Here is a 21916-nt window from a genome sequence, read left to right on the forward strand (position 1 = left end):
CAGAGCGCTGCCTGTGCAGCGGCGTGGCTGCGGGGAGGGGCTGGGGGCTAGCCTCCCCAGCCAGAGCTCAAGGGCCAGGCAGGATGGTTCCGCGGGCCGGATGTGGCCCACGGGTTGTAGTTTGCCCACCTCTCCACTACGCGCAATAGCACCATTGCCATTCTATATTGGCTTCGTCACAAGTTGGTGTTTTTTAAAACCAAGATTTGCTGATGAGGTCATCATCAGGCTTCCAAATTTAAGCAGAGCTCACTCCCTTGTTTTGAGCAGGTGGGCTGACAATTTTGACCCCCCCCCCGACACTGCTGTTGTCATCACAGCATTCACCCTGGGACGGTGAAATGTGTGATCTCCATGGCCAAATCTTCTGCCAGTGTGCCACCCACAAAGGAGCTGAGGGTACTCATACTGGTTATATTAACTACATACCTGGTCTCCACTCACTTAGGGAACCCTAACATACTCAAATTCTGGTCTCCACCAAGCCAGTACAGATTTAATCTGTATGTCAGAGACTGGTGGGACAGTGGCAAACCTCACCATGACAGCAACAGAAACATTGGGGTACCTTGTGCAACTCTTACAAAACAAGGACTGCTGTCCAGATGCTGTGCAGAAGCCAGTACCAAGAGAGTCTGTCCCAACACTACGTAAGGTTAACAAAACCTCATAATCTAAGGCACATGTTACTATGGTATCCAAGTACAGTTCAATATTCAGTTCTGTCCAGACTGCCCAGAAAGTAGCAAAGACAAACGATCTGTCCAGTGAAGCTTCCAAAGTGGATCTCACAGTCATTAACAGCTACCCTCTTTTCCCACTATGATTAACAGAACAAATGCTTCATAACAGGTTTACAGAGTCAAAGATAAAGGCCAAAACTTGGAAGAGCACAAGAAGCCATCTGGGATAGAGTCATCTTTAGAATAATTTTCTCCCGATTTTCCAGCATTATCCTTACCATGTCTTGTGGGTGATGAAGGCACATAAGTACCTTTTGTCACAGCAGCACTATATGTTTGTGCTACTAGTGGCCGGTCATGTGACGCAGACTCTAAAATTTCATTGGCTGGCTCCATACTGCCATCTAGCCTAGTGGGTAGAGAAAGAGATTAGATGTGCAGAAGTAGTTCAAGTAACAATCACCAATACAACTGCTGTCAATACTCCTGCAGGCCAGTTATGCAAAACCTCCACATTAGACATGCAAAAGATCATACATGTATAATACTGAAGATTTTATTAATGCCTTTGGTCATTGTAATCAGTTCCTTAATCTTCAATGCCACACGTCACTTGCATTGTGACCAAGAGGTGTCAGCCTTCCAGAGAATTGAAGGGAAAGCATTTGGTGCACTGCACTTCTCATCACAAACACTGAAGACAAATCATCTGAATGATGCCAAAGGCATACAAAGATCTAAGTGGCTGGAAGCTGAGGCTAGATACATTCAGACTAGAAATAGGGTGCAAATTTTTATTAATTTTTTAAACAATGAGGATTACCCAGTAGAACAATTCACCACAGTAATGTGGATTACCCATGACTTGAAATCTTTAAATCAAGATTAGATTTTTTTGTAGAAGACATGCTCTTGCCCAAAAAGACGTTATAGCCCTGATGCAGGAATTACTGGGTGAAATTCTATGACCTGCATTATACAGGTGGTCAGATTAGGTGATCATAATGGTGCCCTTCTAGCCTTAAAAATCTATGAATCCTTGCTATACTATCAGCCCTGATCTCTCCTACACCACTCTACAGACCTGCTACTAAATAGACCATGTGGCTAGCCTACAGACAAGGTAGCTTACAAGTAAGCCTGTCCCATGACATTAGATATCAGTGCAGGAGCCAGTTTCTATATTTGTAAAATGGGGATAATGATGCTTCCCCACCTTTGGAAAGTTCTCTCATCCATGGATGAAGTCACATGTTTCATATTCTTGTTAAAGTAACTGAATTACCAGCTGCGTGGCAAGAGACGGAAGTATAGACTGACAGCAGATTGATTCTTGACTCCAATCAGACAGCATTAAGTTTCTGCTACGAAAGTGATGCTTAGTGTAACAGTTACTAAGAAGGAAGAAGCAAGGAGATTCTAAAGGTTACTCACCTCCTGCCACTGCTCTTAAAAGTATCAATACAAAAATGAGCTCTAAGAGTTGAGTTCAGCAGGAGGAAATGAGTTTTGGAACAGAGATTTTTGTCAGTCCAGTTATATTAGAAAACCAAATGTGACAAGTATACAGGTAGGACCGAGTCTGGACTTACTTGTGCTGTTTCATTAGCGTGCACTCTCCTCCTTCCTGGGGGTCCAGGTTGTACATATAGAGGTACCCATCAGAAGCTCCCACCAGTAAACGGGGAATCTTCTGGATTCTAGAAGAGATTAGGAGAGGACACAGAAAACCAAGTTTTAGGAATATGATAGAAACCACAATGTTCTGCTGGCATAAAACTAAGTGATCACTTTCCACTCACTTGCTCCCTCTCTACAGCTCGTAAGAAATCTGGTTCAATGGCTACATATGCAGGGCTCCCATGACAAAAGGAACATGCAGGGGAATCCGGCACAAAACTACCATTGGCATTAAAAGGAGCCATTTGTGTAGGTCTTGTGCATGCCAATTAACTCACATGTGGAGGCAGTGTTGTCGAATGGCTAAAGGAGACAAGGAGTCAGAAGACTCTGGTTCGCATACTAGCTCTGCTACTCACTTGCTGTGGCATTGTATGGCACTCAGTTTCACCATCTAACACGGCGATATACTTCCCTACCACACAGACATGAGGTGAGGCTTATTTAATGTCTGCAGAGAGCTCTGAGATCAGATGAAATGTTATTAAATGTAACATGAAACCTGTAAGTCTGAGTAGATCAGCACACATTTATTAATTCCCCACAAAACATATTTAATACTGCACAGTTTATTGCTTTGATAGCTGTGCCAAATGCTCCACTTTTGGTTCAGACAGAATGAAGACTAAAATATGTCTAGTCGGTTAAAAAAAGAGACACAAATTTGGGTAAAAGTATTGCATTCAAGAGCTTGTCTTAGGAAGGTGCCAAATCTGGGGTCTGCAATTACCTTTAAAGTCTTCTATATTGGATAGTCACGACTGTCTGATGCAACAACTTAATACCAAATGCACTAACATTTCATTCAGCACTAACGGGGAATGAATATTCTAGGTCTGAGTCTGTTTTTAAAACACTCTTCCTTCACCATGAAGGATTTCTGGAAGCTCACAAAATCCTCTTTAAAAAGCAATTAATTCCACAATCATCCTTGAAGAAACATTATGCCTTCTGTTTCAGGCGGGCTATGAGCAATTAGTTTTCACACACTGTTCCTGAGCATGAGGAAGCTTTGAAATGGTTACCAAATGACAATTCAACCCCGGATGTGTTCTATACATTAGCCATTTAGCTATAGAGGAGATGTGGGACCTGACAAGCCAGAAAACCTTGGAACATTATCTACTCTGTCAATGCTTCCTTTGCTTGATACTGGCAGTCCACCGGGTGGTGGGGAAAAAAACGTCATCTCCTTACTCACGTGGCAAGAGCACAGATGTTTTTGTGTCCACAGAATGGCAGACGGACTGTAGCAAAGGCTCTACCCTGGTTAAACATTTCTGTGACTTGAGAGGGCAGATAGCTTGTGGAGGACAACAGCATTTTTCCGAAGTAACCTGTCCAGGTAGTGGGCTCTTCCTGAGGTCTAAAGTTCAGGAGGAAGAAAAAGGAAAGTTGAATTCTATTGCGTACTTTGACATTAAAAACAACCTGCAACGGGAGAAGGATGGCTGGTGGTCTTTTTACTTTATGATGTATAAAGGCTCTTTTCCTTGTTTGCCCCCTCCCCCTTAGAAATAACACTACTGATAAGTCTGGTATCCCCTATTTTTGTTGGGCTTCTCACTGTAAGTCTCATGTACTACGAGCACTCTTAGCCCTTTAGTGAATGGATAGGATATTAAATTGCTCACTTTTTTTCCCTACTTCTAAAATTGCATTACAAAGTGTTAAAAACAAAATTTTAAGCAACCTGACTATAAAAAAGAATCACTTTCATTCTCAATCAAGTTTCACTCTCGTTTATCTAGTGTCATAATCCAACTATGATCCAGAGTCTCTCAGAGAGAACAGTAAACAACATCTGAATTTCTAATATAACGATCATGCAGGAAAATTGAAAAACTTTCTAGAACTCCTTTATGCACCAGGAAGCAGCAGAAAGGGCACAAATCCAAATTCCCTTTGCAGGTCACCTTTGAAATGATAATGTAGAGAGTCAATATGCTCCGTGCTCTCACCCGCACAAATGTAAGTGTTTTTAGTTGCAGCCTTTTATGGCACTCCATGCATGTCAGTACTATGATATATACAGGTGGGGAAGAGGACTGACTCTGTACAGTAAAATACCTTTCCTGTTTACAGAGGGACGTGTGTATCTCAGCTGCTGAATTCAGCCAGCTGATCCACAATTGTCTTGCTATGCCCTTAACAGTAAGGGGTTTTCAAAAGAAGGAAGTATCCAAGTCAGGGGTGGGCAAACTTTTTGGCCCAGGGGCCACATCTGGTTGGGGAAATTGCATGCAGGGCTATGGGTAGGGCTGGGGCAGGGGGCGGAGGTGCGGGAGGGAGTGCGGGGTGCAGGAAGGGGCTCAGGGCAAGGGGTTGGGGTGCAGGAGGGGTGCGGCAGGTTGAGGTGCAGGAGGGGTTTGGAGTGTGGGCTCCAGCCCGGTGCCACTTACCTTGCGTGGCTTCGGGGTGGCAGCGGCGCGCAGCGGGGCTAAGGCAGGCTCCCTGCCTGTCCTGGCCCTGCGCTGCTCCCGTAAGCGGCCGGCACCATGTCCCTGGGGGGGGCAGAGTGCTCCACACGCTGCCCTCGCCTGCGGGTACCTCCCCCGAAGCTCCCATTGGCCACAGTTCCCCGTTCCCGGCCAATGGGAGCTGCGGAGGGCAATGCCCTCTGCTCCCTCTTCCCCCTGGGGCCGCAGGGATGTGGTGCCGGCCACTTCTGGGAGCGGTGCGGGGCCAGGGCAAGCAGGGAGCCTGCCTTACCCCGGTGGCGCCACAGGGGTGGCAATCCCGCGGGTTGGCTCCAAAGCCCTGATTGGCCGGATCCGGCCACAGGCCGTAATTTGCCCACCCCCGGTCCAAGCTCCTGAGAATTCATTCAGACTGTCAAACAACAAGTCTGTTTCTTGAGCATTTCTGAAACTTACTTTTCTTTCACAGTCTCGAGTTTGAAGATGTGCACTGTCTCTGTGTTACTGGATGCAGAGAGGAACATGCCATCCATGCTGAAGGCCAATGAGCAGATGCTTACACACCTAGAAGAGAGAGTAACCGCATAAATGTCTACATACTAGCGCTATGCCAAACAGGAAATGGAGAAAAGGTATCATTAATTCATATTGAGCTCACAAGTCTCAGTTAAAATGGGAATATTAGTTCCCCACACTAGCATATAGGGTCTTTGTCACTGAATATTTCCAGCCTCTTCAGTTATTAATCCAGCTGCATTGTGCAGGCCAGGAAAAATTCTGGAAACGTTGCAGAAAGGTGGGAAAAGACAGCTTTCCTTGTTCAGTCTCATATCAGAGATTTACAGACCACTCACAGTTAAACCAAGATCTCCAAAGGACTTAGAGCCTGTGTCCACTGCCCTCTGTGAATCAGAAAAGGGAAAAGATTTCTAGAGAACATTCTGAACTCTTTTCATTGACATTTCCTGATTCGCTTACAGAGACAGAATCTCAGGCTTCTGAGTTGGACTTCTCGTTATCCACTGGATTTCAGCTGAGACCCCAGCTAGGGAACCAGTGGGCATCAGAGTCCAAATTCAGTCTACCCATCTCTATATAAAGCCCAATGCAACTACATGGCTAAGTATCACAGAAACTGGAGTATTATACCAGTGACTTATTGGAATCAAAATGGTTAAAGAGATTTGAAGAAGTGTGAAAACAAGCTATCCGCTATTTACACGTTATTTTTCTGTCATGAAATCTGAGCATGCCCCAAATGTGAACTTGAAGACCTTCGTGAAATGAGTTTGTTAGTCTCGAGAGAGGCCAAGGACTGAATGAATCAGAGACCAAACACTTGAATCCGTTCTTTTCAATACCTATTCTAGTGTTTTATACTGTAGATTAGTGCAGCCACACACAGTACCATAATCATACCAGATACTTTACAATAGTTGACTTGTGTCAAACAAGTACCTGCACCAATAAATTTCTAATCTAAAAGCAAGAGCAAGTACAATACTGCATGGCAAGCTTTGGAAGGGAAGGAGGTTAGCATTCATTCAATTGGAAGTTGTTCCAGGAACACTGATAGTGGGAAAGCAAGAGTGGGTGAAGGCTACTGTGATGCTGGCAGACCAGGTGCCAGCTCATGCCAAGGTCCCCATGTCTCAACTGAGCAATGATAAATACATAGCTGGAATCACTCTGGCTCACCTGTGTGTTAGTCCTGTTAAAATAGGTATTATAAGAATGTGGTCAGCATTTGTTGCTTCTCTCTCCCACCCCGCCCCAGCGAGGATTCTTACTCCTGAGGGCACTCTGCACCAAAACATTTAAAATTCTGCAAATTTTATTTGTCAAATAAATATGGAGGCTCCAGCATGGCATTGGGGAACACAGGCCACTGGCTGAATAGAGGTGGGAGATCACTGTGCAGCTCTCCCCGGGACACGGACTCAACAGTGAAGCTGCACCCAACCCTGACACAGCATAAGGACCTGGCCTGTCCCAGAAGCACCCCAAGGCCCTGCCCCGCTGTGTGGGCAAGCCGGCTCAGCAAGCCAGGATCCAAGTGTGGAGGGGGTTAATGTGGAGGGATCCAGATGTGGGTTGAGAGAGTTCTATGTGGGGAAATCTGGTTGTGGGCGAATCAGTGGGGGGATCTGGGTGCGACGGGGGGGGGGAAATCTTGATGCACAGGGGCTTGTTGCGAGGTTCTGGGTGCAACAGTAATGGAACCCTGCAGGGGGGTGAATGTGGTTGGGGCTCAGTGAGGGGGGCTGGGTGTGGGGGGGGATAGAGCTCAGCTGTGGGGTCTGGGTGTGGGGAGGCTCAGTGGTGGGGTTCAGATGCTGGGGGACTGGGGCTCAGTGGGGTGGGGATCCAGGTGCAGTTGGTTGGGGTGGGGATCTGGGGGCATGTGGTCCAGGTGTCAGGGGAGTAAGGCTCATCGAGGGGGTTCTGAGTGCAGGGGGTGACACTTGGCAGGAAGGTCTGGATGCACGAGGGTTGGGCGGATGGGGGAGCAGCTCCCTGTACAGGAATCCCTTCCCCTGCAGCGGAGGAGCAATGGGTGCAGGAAGGGTGGGTGTGTGTGTGGGGTGTTTGCAGAGCTTCCTGCATCTGGGAGAGAAATCTGGGGGTGGGTCTGACCCGGCCCCGGATGCCATGCCGGGGAAGATGTAGTCCCATCCTCCCCAGCCAAGCCCGGCGCAGGGTAGGAGCCACCAGCCGGGTCTTCTCCAATCCCGCCTCCTGCCCCACAGTGATTTATCTTTCTGCCGGCTGCCGTGGGCACCCAAAACATATTGCTGGGGCGAGTCGCATGACTGCTCTTGTGGCTTCCCTGTCAAAGTCATTTTTCAGCGGGGAAGCAAAGAAATCTGCGGGGAACATACATTCTGTGCAATCGCACTGGCACAGAATTTCCCCAGGAGTAGAAGATGAGTCATGCAAATGGATTCCGCCGATAAAAATGAGATAAAAATAGCAGGAGAGGGACAGAAGCCCCCAAATAAAAGGAACTAGGTATCCCTATGCAGCTTGGACTCTGGGAGTCAAGGTTTTTCTTGGCATAGGCAAGAGATCCTCAGCTGCTTAGCCTGGGTTAGCCCTAAAGGACATACAGAGCTTGCTGATTATAGATGCTTCTATTAGCTTTTGAAACTTATTTGTGTGTATATTTACCTGCTTTAACCTTGTAAAATAACTCTGGTTTCTTTTTTCTATTTAATAAATCTTCATATAGTTTATTATAGGATTGGCTACAAGTGTTGTCTTTGGTGTGAGATCTAAAGTGCAACTGACCTTGGGTAAGTGAGTGGTCCTTTGGAACTAGAAGTAACCTGAATATTGAAGTGATTCTACCATCTATCACAAAGGTACGCTCACCTGGGTGACAAGATAGGTTGGAGTAAGGAAGGAGACTATATGTGACTCCATGTTAAAGCTGTTTTAGTGCCTGAAGAGTTCACACTTGATAATTAGTTGGTGAAATCTAAATATAGAACTCACAACTAATTTGGGATTTGTGCCCTGCTTCCTAGCAGTCTGCCCTGAGATTGGTACTCATGCTCTCGAGTCACTGTAGGCAGTGTTACACATAATGATGCAGAATTCAGGAGACACGCTTGAGTAGTCTCTAGGGAGGGGCTTTTGGAGCAGATGAGTAAAGAGATGTAGGCAGAAGTGGATTAGTTAGTTCTTTGCAGAGATGCTTGGACTTAATGTGGAAGGGGGATGTCTGTTCAGAGATCTGGGGTTGGAAAGAGATAGTAAGATCAGAAAGAAACAAAACAATCTTCCCATTTGAATATACAGAGACAGAGAAAGAGCAGAGTATAGGAAGGTGAAGGCTAGAGGAGAGGATTGCAATTGTCAAGAAGGAAAGTTACCAGAGTATGGACAAGTATCTTAACACTGACAAAGGGACAAATTTTGGAAATGTTGATCTGAAAGGCAGAGTGTGTGAAAGGGAAGGAAAGAAGAGTTGAAGAGGTCACCAAGATTGAGCCTGGGTGATTGAAAGAGTGGTGTCATCTTAACTGGGTTTTGAATCGGTCACCACTGCCACACAGAATTCAGCTGCCATCTAGTCCCTATGGATATTCTCAGTTTAGAAAGACAAGAAAGCAAAAACATAAGTTTATGAAAAATGCCCATTAAAACTATTAGAATCTAAGGGACCCTCTGACACATCTATAGTGAACGTTTTTAATGTTTACACTCAGTTTCACCAAAAAAGCGTACTTCTAACATTGAGAGGGAAGAGTAATCAAAATGTATTCTGAAGGTTTTGGAAGTATATTAGAACCTTCAATGAATGCCAGTATGGCCAAAGGTTAAGTACAAGACCTTGCTTGTCATTGCTGGAAAAGACAAACTATATATACATACATAACTGATAAGCTCTCTTTAGTTAGAAGCTTCTGGTGACATTGGCAAACAAATAAACTGCTTGAATAACTTTGAGCTAATGACACATGAATACATTATTATAATGTACATTTGTTACGTAGATGGGAAAGTCTGAGGAAAGTGATTGTTCCTTAACGCTGCCTGCTTCTGATCTCCTGATGAAACTGCACAAAGCAGACTATCACCTGTTCATAATTAACGGTAACTGGAAATTGAGTGAGATTTAAGTACAATGTAAAAGTGTCATTCCATCACAAGTATCATTACCAATCAAAGCTATAAAATTAAGATTCTGCAGTTTATGAAAACATGTATAAATCTCAAAATTAGACTTTCATAAGTGATCCATTCCCTGTCTCCCATTCCCAGCTTCTGGCAAAGAGAGGTTAGGGACACCATCCCTGCCCATCCTGTTTAATAGCCATTGATGGACCTATCCTCCATGAATTTATCTAGATTTTTTTAAACCCTGTTACAGTTTTGGACTTTACAACATTCTCTGGCAAAGAGTTCCACAGGTTGACTATGTGTTGTATGAAGAAATACTTTTTTGTTTGTTTTAAACCTGCTGCCTATTAATTTCATTTGGTGACCCTTAGTTCTTGTGTTATGAGAAGGAGTAAATAACACTTCCTTATTTACTTTCTCCACACCAGTCATGATTTTATAGACCTCTATCATAACACCCCATTAGTCGTCTCTTTTTCAATTCAAGCCAGATTCCAGTATGACTTCCATCATTGTTCACTTATGTTAACCCCAGAATGGCTAGCAAGTAGATCTGAAAAGAGTTCATCTCAACCCTTAAAATATTCTAATAATCATAAAAGGTACATTGCATAAAAACCACCACCCTCATTCTTCAAAATAAAAAATTCCCAAGTGGTCAATTTACACTTCCTCTGAAAGAATGTTCAGATGACAGCAAATATGTAGTAGAAGTGAGGTATACTTAAAGTTTAGTGTGGTTACTCTCCACACTCTAAGATTTAGCTCACTTTGTTATATGTTAGTATTAACACTCAGCAAGGTCTCTTCATAATACGGAGTAGTTGCATAAACAACTCTAGTAACAAATTATTGTGAGGTGAAAGAGTACCGTTTTTCATAAAGGCAGTAATGCACCACCACACTGAAAGGAGGTCACCGGGTGCATTGTATTAAGCATCCACAGATGTTTAACTTTTTAAAAACAAAAACTTAAATCAGCTCTTCATCAGCTATGTATTGCATGTGTACATTGCAGAAAAGAGTTAGGTGAAAAGCCAGTAAGTTTTCCCTAAATGGCAAAACAGTTTTGGATGCTTGATAATGAAGTAAATAGAACAGTATGTATGGCATTTTTTCAAAAGTACTTCAAGATTTGTGTTTTGCTCCCTTGCGCTCTCTCTATTGCAAGTCCGTCTCATATGTTCTCTTCTGCCTCAAGCTTTTAAAATAAGCGTTTCTACTTTAGAAGTCAGGCCTTCACTTCTTTTCTTGTTGCAAGGCTTTTGGAGGGCTTGATATATCATGGGAAACTGTAAGAACAAGCATTTTTTGTTCCCCATTTCCATCATTCAATAGGAAAACACCTGGCCTAATTTGAGCTTCTTGTATGCTCTATTCTGATTGAGACAGTGGGAAGCCAGGGAAAGGGGTTGGTTAGAAATCATCCTAAAAATCAGGACAGCATTCTTCCTCCTTACAACTACAATTTTTAGGCTAACTCTAGCATTTCTTGACATACTAGTCAATCAGCAAAACTGTCAGTGTTTAATACTGATATAGCTTTCTAAATAATATGGTTCAGCAGTCCAATGAACGAACCCAGTTTTGGACACAAACATCAGTGTTAAATCTCTAAAGCCCTTCAGTAGTTCAGATATCAGAAATAAACCTCACAAATCTTGAGCAGGAAAGATATCTTTCCTAACACCAGCATCATTACCGCACCACAAGCAGCAGTGCTATAGCTGGCATGGCTTGATGTGTACTGATACAGTCTGTCAGTGTGCTGGAGCATCTTATGGTGGAAATATATCAGAGGTCTGCAAAGTGGGCAGGTTGTTGGTCAAATCAGAAAGAGCTGTAGAGGGCCATGTTCTCTCTCGCTTTCTCACAAACCTGGTCTGTAACTTTAAGGGATCCAGGATCAATTGTAGTGAAGTATAAACTTTACTTCAGTTACTATGACTCATGGCTATACAAAAGGTCAGCTACAGAATATATTGGAAATCTACCGCAAGGAACAGGCTTCAGAGAATGAGCTTTTTTGAACTTCACCTCTTCACTCCCCTTCGGAATTCAAAGAGTTTCTGTCCCTCTGGAATGGAAAATACTCGGATCACTGTCCCCTATGAAGAAAAAAACCAAGCCTCATTCCTCAATTTAAATACCTGCTTTGTGGTTCTCACTCTAGTCAGCGTGCACAAAGATCAGAGTACCATCATAACCAGTTCATACTGTGCAATTCTTGTCACAGTTGCTGCACACCAGATAAGAGTCACTCAACATAAGCCAGTCACATATATCCTTCGGGTTTATTTTTAGAGGGTGGGAAAAGCAGAGAGAGGATGGGCTTAATAGCTGACCTACAAAGTTGAAGAGAAGGAGTTATGCATCAAGGAGGAGCCTTTTCCCTTTCTGAGCATACTTCTAACAGTATTTCTTTTCCTTGTGGAAAGGAAATGCAACTAGCGCTACCTCCTAGGCATGGTACCATGTGATAAAAGTAAAGAAAATGGTATGCACTTCAGTTCGGTTCTGAGAGCGAGCGCAATAGTCCAGTCTAATACAGAATGAGATGAGCCTGTGCGGATTTGTGCAATTCAGACAGAAGTTGTCAGTCTGTGCCAGGTATAGGCTAGTCATTTCTCTCTATTCCACTTCGACTTTTACTGTCTTGTTTCTGTTTTATGATTCTACCTTCCTAATAATACACAAGATAGCTAACTTTCAATAAATATACTTAATCACTGACGGGGGATGTCCTGACTACAGACAATCAGATGTAATGTAGTTATTTAAAAGCCTTGTTACCACTAATATCAGTAGCTCCTAATTCAGAGAATTTTAATTATATCAGCCAACCTCTCTTTTTAGTACTTCTGAAACATTTAGGATACTTTGAAACACTACAAAGTAAGCTTCACTCTGATCCATACAGTCACCACCAAATCAAAACCTACCTTTTCTGATGCCGTGGCAAGTTTAGTGCCATTTGCATCAAAGGCCAATGCAGCCAAGGGACTATCATGAGCTGGGATCATATTAGCAGCTCTCTGCAAGAATAAACCAATAAAATATAGAACTTAGTATAGTGCAGATTAAAAAAAGTAAAATCAGAACAAAAAATGCAAAGCTGGATGTTTAAGAGAACCCAAACAAATGTACATTATCTTGTTTTAGACCTGGTAATATACTGGAATGTACAACTTCACTAAAACATTAACATCACCATTCATAAAAATGATTGGCAGCACAAAAGATATCTTAAGGAAAAAACTAGGGTTGTCATATGATTAAAAAAAATCACAATCACGAGATTAATAAAATAGTCACGATGAATCAGTTTTAATCGCACTGTTAAACAATAATAGAATTCCAATTTAAATTTATTATAAATATTTTTGGATGTTTTTCTACATTTTCAAACACATTGATTTCAATTACAACATAGAATACAAAGTGTACGGTGCTTACTTTATATTTTGATTACAAATATTTGCACTGTAGAAAAAGATAAGCAAAAGAAATAGCATTTTTCAATTCACCTCACACAAGTACTGTAGTGCAATCCCTATCATGAAAGTGCAACTTACAAATGCAGATATTTTTTTATTTTTTTTTTAAAAACATAACTGCACTTAAAAACAAAACAATGTAAAACTTTAGAGCCTACAAATCAAAGCTTGAAGGGGCATACGAATGATTAGCATATCTGGTATGTAAATACCTTGCAATGCCAGCTACAACAGTGCCATGCAAATGCCTATTCTCACTTTCAGGTGACATTATAAGTAAGTTTTTTCATTTATGGGAAATAATGCTGCCTGCTTCTTGTTTGTCTTAGTGATTGGCTGAACAAAAGTAGGACTGAGTGGACTTCTAAGAGGTGAATAGAAAAAACACTTTCTTTTGCTTCTCTTTTTTACAGTGCAAATATTTAATAAAAAAATATAAAGTGAGCACTGTACACTTTGTATTGTGTGTTGTAACTGAAATCAACGTATTTGAAAATTTAGAAAAACATCCAAAAATATTTATAAATAAATTTAAATTGGTATTCTATTTTTGTTTAACAGTGTGATTAATCATGACTATTTTTTTAATCTAGTTAATGCATGTGATTAACGCAAAACAAATTGTGATTGACAGCCCTAGGAAAAACTATTTCAATCCTGTTTATTTTGTATCTATAATGCTCAACACTACCCAATAATCAAATGTAGTATTACCCCTTTACTGTGTTCCACTGTCTTCTGCCCAGCTTCAGTAACAGACCAACTACAGTAGAGACCTCCTTCCACAATAATGATCTCAAGTAATTTGATTTCCATTAACTCCTCTTTGAGCTTATTAAGCCAAGTCTCAAAAAAAAGCACATCTTTGAAGTGCCAGTAGTACTGACAAGGACTCTCACCAGATTGATGGTGTCAAAGACTTGCACCTCTCCGATGGCCGCACTTCCTGGGTAGGCCAGATAGCAATTGTCATTGTTTATTGACAAGGCGCACAAGCCTATGAAGGATAAGCAAAAAAGGATTAGAGAGGCAGAGGCCAAAACTTACCCATCAGAGGTTTAGTTCTATATTCAGATCAAGTTACAAAATATCAAAATTTAACTCAAAGCCGGTGTTCTCAGAAGGGACTTAAATGGGATGGGAGATGGACAATCTTGAGGCCAACAGCCACCAATTTAAAAAACTGATATATCATTTTAAGACTGAAATAGTAATTCGAAAGGTATAGACACTGATGAAGAGCCAAGAATTTCCTGGGTTCACAGTTAGCGATACCTAAAACATTATCCCTACAGATGCATTTTGCAGTGTTGCAATGCAAATTCCGGTGACATCCTGCTCATTATGGTTTCTTCACTGTTCAATTATGATCAAGTCTGAATAATATCCCTAGGAAATTTTTCACCTGATCAGGAAAATAAGGTACTGAAAAAAAAAGTTTCACATAGGATGGCAGAGATTTTTTTTTTTTTTATTTGTGATGGTATGAATTCAAAGAAATTCTCAAAAATCCCCTTAGTGTCATGGTGCAAGTTCAGCACCCTTTGAATCTGAATATACTTCAGGGTTTAGCAGCTAACTCCCACTGTCAAGTGGGAATAAAGATTCTATTGAGAGCTCTACACAATTTCCTATAAGAAACAGAGTCGCACACAATGAAAGAGACTTTACATTCTTTGCGTTTCTTAAATTAACTGAGCCCCTAGATAGATATTCACCAGCAGGGTTGGGGGGCGTCTCCCTGATTGTATGCAGCACCTTCATATCTCGTATGTTATGTATGTACAGAGACTCTTCTAGGCATACTATCAGCCTCTAGAGAAAGGGGAGAGGAAAATAAAGACAAAATTAAATATATTAAAAGGAATTTGTACAATTTCTTACAGATTACCACAGCCTGTGTCCAAAACATATTAGGCAATTTTCAAACACAAAGGCAGAAAGTCCTTGCCCAATTCAGTGCTAGTCATTTCTGAGTTGATGGGAAGAATTAACATTAAGCTGAGACAATCTACACCTCTTTATAAGACTGTCCTATACTGAAAACTTATAGGGGCATAGCTACATCAGCTAAGGGTGTAAAAACCCCACACCCTAACTGACTTAACTATAGCAACATAACCCCTAGCATAGATGCAGCTATGTTGACAGAAGGCGGCTTCCTTCTGACATTGGTAACTAAGGGCTAGTCTATACTACCCGCCCAGATCGGCGGGTAGAAATCGATCTCTCGGGGATTGATTTATTGCGTCTCATCTAGACGGATAAATCGATCCCCGAAACGACGCGCGTACCCCCACCTCGTCAGGAGGAGTAAGCGCTGTCGACGGGGGAGCCGCGGCGGTCAATTTGCCACCGTCCTCACAGCGGGGTAAGTCAAATAGGATACGTCGAATTCAGCTACGCTATTTGCGTAGCTGAATTTGCGTATCTTAAATCGATTTCTCCCCTCCCCCCAGTGTAGACCTAGCCTAAATTCAGGGAGTTGGTTGTTCCTACACAGACATAACCCCGCCCCCCGTTGGTGTAGTATGCATCTACACTATGATCTATGCCGGTAGAGTCTCTGTAGCATAGATATATGCTTATTCTCAGCAATGCCCAAAAACTGGGTTACTTGCACACCCTGGGATTTAAGGTATATTGTCTAACTAATACAGCCCTCATCCCTACAAAAAGACTCAACAACTTCCACAGTATTTCCCATATAGAAAGCATTAAGTTTAAGGAACTCTTATGTAGTTCTTGAATCAATTATTGAGAATGATGTTCTGGGGGGATGTTTTACGACAACGTTCATACTCAACAGACTTTCACACAAATGAAGAGGTTAATTGCCTATACCCTTCCAGGGCTAGAAGCAGGAAAGTTAACATTAGCAGTTTCAAACTATTTTTTGGCACCAGAGGGAAATAGTACTTGGCAGGGGCCATACCCACAGCCGGTCAAGAGACATTTCTAAACCCAAACATTACTACTTACCTGTCTATTTAGTTTGACAGCCAGGATTGTATTGGAATAGCTGTAGTTGCAAATCTCAGTCCCCTTCTTAAAGTGGCAGACTTTCAGCTTGCGTGGGGCTTTAAGGCTAACTATGGCCACCAAGCTACTGGAGAACAGCCTCTCCACGATGCACACATCTTCTGTGTCGGCTAAGGAGTTATAAAAGGGAAAGGGAAGTAAGAAATTCCATGTTAGAGAAAAAGTACCCTACAGACCACAAAAAGTCTGAAGCCAATCCACAAGAAGTGAGAACAGACTATAATCTTAATTTGCGAACAGAACCCTACACACTGAATTCTGATTTACAAAGCCCCTTCTTCAGATACCATAGTATTTTACATGTTTGTAAAATGTGAGGGTATTTTTAAAATGGGTTTACTTGTTATTTGTGTAGACATTATTAATAGGATACTGAATGGTTGCATCAAAATCTCATAAAAGGAAAGAATCTTACATTGTGTGATGTATAGTGAAATGAACAGGTGACTGCCTAGATAAATTTAGTACCCCTGTGTGTGTGAAAAGCTTTATAATGCCAAGTAACCTGGAATTTATGCATACATCTGCATGCAGACAGAAAAACTATTGTACACAAGGCAATTGGTAAATTGGTTGTTCTGAAACTATAAGGGCCACGGGCTCTTCCCATGCCACTTTCATTTTTCTGAGGTCTCACATCTGAAAACTGACCAGGCATGATCTCAAATAGCTATAAAAACTGACATGAGGACTGAGCAACTGGATAATCCACTGAGCCACAGAGAGCAGTGACTCCTTCTCCCTGCTGGATCAATAGTGGCATTTTCTAGGACAGTTGGCTGTATATATGCATTTAATATTAAAGTGGAAAGAAGAAATGAATCTGTTAAGCACTCTCCTGTTCAGATACTTATCAGATGCCTACAGGAGTTCTAGAGCTGTAAATAAATATCTGCTAAAAGCCTGATGTTCCATTATAGACTCAGTCAAGACAAGCTCCTTGAGCCTTCCTGCCTTGATCCATTATTGTAAATCTACCATTTCAAAATCAATATTTGGATTAGTGCAATGCTGATGCTTGCCAAACAGGAAAACTGCCTGAGAGAACTATTTCTGAGGGCTTCAGAGGCATCCGTTGGTACAGTCAAGCAATTGATACTCTTCTCATCAGCAAAGCCAGAAGTTGCCTGAAAGACTACCAGTATATTTATCTGTCCAATCTGTCTAGCATATGAACACATCCAATACCCTACACACCTGTTCAGTATGAGTGAGTTTTTAGCTAATTCATCTAGCAATTTTTTTTCAATTTTTACCTGAAATATTTAAAGAGGTCCCTGAGTAAGATGTGCATGCACTCCCTACTACAAGAAAAAGTCTCAATACCAAAGCTGCTGTAGGAAGAGTTTATACCAAGTACTTTTTATTATTAAATGCAACCTTAATAGATGAAGGATCCTTCAGTTTTAATCAAAATATCAGATTAACAAGAGCATCAGGAGTGGTATTTAACTTGTTAATGGCCTTGTAACAGTTCAAACATGTTTACACAGAAACAAGCTTCCATCCAAAGTATGAGAGAAACATCAAAATAGTTTGTTTAAAGCAGCCTTGTAAAATTCTATTCACCCCCTTTTCTGAGCCGAAGTAGTGGTGTCTGGGGTTTTTTTTTTTTTTTTTATTATTATTATTATTATTAAAACAGAGGAACGGATGATTAATTTTTCAACACAGGAAGAACGAGCACTTAGTTTTTGTGCCAGGGCTAGTAAGTTTTCACAATCATGATTTAAAGCAGTGGATCTCAACCTTCTTGATGTGGTTGACATGGGCAACTTTTGAAAAGAAAAAAAAAAAAATCAGACCATTCATTTATTAATATATAATTTTAATATGTCAGTTTATCACAATTTCAAAAATGATTAAATCTAGAGAGGTAATGATGCATTTAGACTTTAAAATACAGAGGTCACTGCTTAATGTGATCAGTTTGGTGCAAGTAGTAACTGACAGTACAAGTTACAGTCTTCAGATGTACTGCCATGCGTTCAGAGTGCTTCATAGCAAATACACCATTTTTACAAAAGGGAAGAGAGGAGGAACAGAAAGAACCTAGCTGCTCAGGGTGACTGTTCCCTCCTCCCCTCTCGTGAAAAATGAATCAGCTCCTCCTTCCTCCCGCCCTCCCCTGGCAACCCAAGACCTGGAATGAGGGGGGCTGAGAGGTTCCCACCGGACCTGCCACTCCCCCAGGCCTGGGAGTGGGGTTGAAGAACTTTTAGAACACCAGAAGTGTTGTCAGGGGCCAGGATACACATGGAAGTGTCATCCTGCAGAACTGATGTGGGGCTTAACGGAAAGAGTACAAGTGATCGCGGTCAAGAAGGAAGTGACCGGAACTTCTGGCAGACGGCAGATGCAACAACCATTAAGGGGACCACTTCACACATTACCCCACTCTGTGTGCTCTCAAATGGTCAAAAAAACATTAAGAGCTAGGGCAATTCCTTCAGTCTCACAGTAAAGAGCTAAGAGACTGGAGTGAGAATCCTGAACAGATGGTTATCTATATAGAAAGGAAGATTTTGTGATGGGCTTTAATGTAGGTAAGCACTTCAAATACCCAGAGTGAACCTCAGTTCCTAGTCTATATTCCTTTGCATTTCTTCTCACAAGTGATATAATCCCTTCAATGATGCCAAGTCACACATGCGTGCTACTGAACCTCTAGTCAAATAACTGTCAGGCTATACAGTACAAGGTATGTCTGGCTGAACTAGATTAGCAGTATTTTTAGATGCACTAGGTTGACTGCTCAGTACTGAAGCAGTTAATCCCATCCACCCTTTTAACCTTTTCTAGTCCTTGTTACTTTCTCTTACCTTAGAAAATTACAGGCCCAGAACACAAATCAGATACAAAGCACTTTAGCATGATCAAAATTTTTACAAGAAATACAAACTTTGAATCAAATACTGTAAAAACAAATTAGCAAATTACTTTGGGTCACAAAATCTGTTTGATAACATAGGAACAACAGGCAGAACAGTATGTAAATGGCGAAGGGGAGGGGGAGAAGTGTGATGAAAAAAGGCATCCGTAGCAGGATTACAGCATCATCACTACAGGATGTAACATCTAAGACAAGAGTTGGTTAGAACCATCTAGGATTTTAATCATCTGTATTTCTATCGCGTCTTTCATCCAAGAACATCAAAGCACATTACAAGCATTCATGAAGCCTAACATCTCTGGTATTTGGAGGGGTGAACAGAGCTACAAAGGTTGTGACTTACATAAAGTCACAGCACAAGTTCGTGGTGGGAGCCAGACTCCCAGTTCCCGTCCTCTAACCACCAGATGCACTACTCAAGAGGCGAAGTATGTACTTCATTTAGGCTATGTCTACACTATCACTTTTGTTGGTCAGGAATGTGAAAACCCCCCCACACCCCTGACTGTCATAAGTTATACCAACAGAAGCGCTAGTGTGGGCAGCGCTATGTTGGCAGGAGATGCTCTCCCACCGACATTGCTACTGCTGCTCATTGGGGGTGGTTTAATTATGCTGACGGGAGAGCTCTCTCCCGTCGGCAGAGCGGCTACTCGGGAGACCTTACAGCTGTGCTAATGAAAGGTCTCTAGTGTAGACATAGCTTTAGTGATCTACTTAAGAGTTTGCACAGTTTAATTCTACAGTAGAAAAATACAAGAGGTACCAATAGAGGATATGAATAGCACAGCATGGACACAACCATTTAGGACCAGAGTCAACACTGGCTCTGTCCAACTTCTACACCAGAGAAACCCTAAAATGCATTTCTGCAGGGTTAAGCTACCCTGTGCATAGGGTGTCACTATGTATAAATAAAATTAACGTTTTGTTAAATCTGTTGCCAAGTCATTAATTATTTTCCCTCCAGTTATTTAGCAAGTAATTATACATACACAATGAAAATATCCTGATTTATTCTTTACTTCTCTATTGCAGGAATTGCATGCTCCGTGGGTGGAGGTCAAGGCAGGCTAGCTCACAGCAGCTCACCAAGCTATCACTTTTTATTTTAAAAAAAGCTGCTAAAGCACGGAGTGCAAGGTAGATCTTTATACTGACAAAGAAAGCTTTCAAAATGTGAACAGAGAATCAACTAATGTAGACAGTCTAAAACAATCCCAAAATGTGCTGGGAAGCACTGTGGTCCACTGGATAGGGCAGTGTGCTAGGAGTCAGGAGATCTAGTTGCACTGGTGCCGACTTTGTGATTTCCCCAGGGGTGCTGGACCCCTGCTCCACCCCAGGCCCTGCACTCACTCCACCCCTTCCCCCAAGCCCCCACACTGCCTCTTCCTGCCCCTGCTCCGCCTCTCCCTCCCCCCCAGCGCCTCCTGCACACCGCTGAACAGTTGATCGCGGCAGGCGGGTGGCACTGGGAGGGAGGGGGACGAGCTGATTGTGGCCCCACCAGCAGGCGGGAGGGCTGGGGAGGAGGGGGAGAAGCTGATCCAGGGGGCTGCCAGTGAGTGTTGAGCACCCACTATTTTTTTTTTCCATGGGTGCTCCATCCCCAGAGCCTATGGATCTAGGTTCTGTGGGAGTTCTGCCAGGGATTGACTGTGTGACCTGAGGCGTATCTCTGTGCCTCTGTTTCCTGCATCCTTGGTCTGTCTTGTCTATTCAGATTGTGAACTTTTGGGGGAAGTGACTATCTTATTACGCATTTGTACAGAGCCCACCACAGTGGGGAACCCATCTCCACTGATGTCTCTAGGTGGTACGGGAATAAAAATTAATATTAACTTTTTGTCTTAATGGTATATTAACTCTGAACTCTATTGCTAATTTAGATGTTAACATTATCAGCTGACGTCACTGCCTACAGTGCAAGAATGTTCGTATTATGAAAATCTCTGTCTATAGTCGAGCATGAGTGGTATCTCAAATGAGTCGAGCTTAGAAATGTACCCTTTTTTAAAATATTCAATTCAGCTTCAGTCTGTTGGAATAGGATGGGAGTGAAGAGAAGGGGACAGGAAGGCTGCAGACATTTCATTGGTTTTGGTGAGGAAAGCAGAAGCTATTAAGCAGCAAGACCTTGAAGCATTCTCTTTTTACAACTTGTCCCTGTAACAAAGAAACTGGGATGCAAAACAATGCCATAATTAGCTTTTTTTTTTTTTTTTTTTAATTAAACAGAGTAAAGGCTATGCTAACTGTGGTCACCTGTCCTAATGGCCAGGAAAAATTAAGACCCCATGAGATCTTTTCCACATAAGTCACATCACATTATGCAGTAACAGATTATGGTGGCCAGAAAACACCCCTTCCTTTGGTGACTTACTGTGAAATCTGGTATGCCACCTATGTCTGCAAATATATATATAAAACCTCTTAGCAGTCCAACTGTTTCTTTCATGTGCATGTGATATTTCACGATAAAATTAACTAAAGCCCCAGCCACGACTTTCAGTCAGCCTTTAGAAAAACAGTGAGACCTGGCTTAGTCTGCCAACCACTCTAAAAAAGTCCCCCTCCCCCGCCCCGCCCCCCAAAAAATAGAAAAGGACACTTACTGCATTCATAGATCTGTTCCAGTTTGTCCACAGACGAAAGGGAGAAGAATTTGTAACCTGACTTACTGCCAACAGCTAGGGACCTGCAAAGGGACATCAGATTAGTTCATTAGGAACAGAAACTGAATAGACTGTCAATAGACTAGAATATAGCAAATTTCAAAACTCTCATTTTGTGATCAGCTCAACAGGAACGATAGTTAAGAAGCTTGACAGAAAAATTAACAGGAGACATTGAATACTCAGGTTCTCTCAACAGAGAGAAAACCAGATGGTTTCAGCATTTGCCCCAAATGGGAAATCATGTTTCACATTTTTAACAGGGCACACAGCAGCCTAATTTAAGCCTGCAACCTGAAGCAATCACACTAGTGATTTCTTCACCCCATTCTGTACCCCAAACAAAAAGCTTTAATTTAGAGTTAAGGTTGCTTAAGCAATGTAACCCAGTGGA

The 21916-nt window shown here is 42.2% G+C and overlaps 1 protein-coding gene across 1 annotated transcript in view; it reads right to left on the reverse strand.

Annotated features, from left to right (window-relative positions):
• WIPI2 (WD repeat domain, phosphoinositide interacting 2) overlaps positions 1-21916 on the reverse strand; it is a 35053-nt gene that overhangs the window by 1223 nt on the left and 11914 nt on the right. Inside the window, exons 2-11 of the mRNA XM_024205231.3 lie at positions 21463-21545; positions 15892-16061; positions 14628-14724; positions 13809-13906; positions 12355-12447; positions 11450-11520; positions 5240-5347; positions 3565-3729; positions 2276-2383; positions 962-1092 (exon numbers count right to left, since the gene is read on the reverse strand). Of these exons, the coding sequence (XP_024060999.1) occupies positions 962-1092; positions 2276-2383; positions 3565-3729; positions 5240-5347; positions 11450-11520; positions 12355-12447; positions 13809-13906; positions 14628-14724; positions 15892-16061; positions 21463-21545 (1124 nt within the window). The remainder of the gene's footprint in view (positions 1-961; positions 1093-2275; positions 2384-3564; positions 3730-5239; positions 5348-11449; positions 11521-12354; positions 12448-13808; positions 13907-14627; positions 14725-15891; positions 16062-21462; positions 21546-21916) is intronic.

Source organism: Terrapene carolina, unplaced genomic scaffold (assembly GCF_002925995.2).
Source record: "Terrapene carolina triunguis isolate 2854851 unplaced genomic scaffold, T_m_triunguis-2.0 Scaffold93, whole genome shotgun sequence".
Lineage (NCBI taxonomy): Eukaryota > Metazoa > Chordata > Testudines > Emydidae > Terrapene > Terrapene triunguis.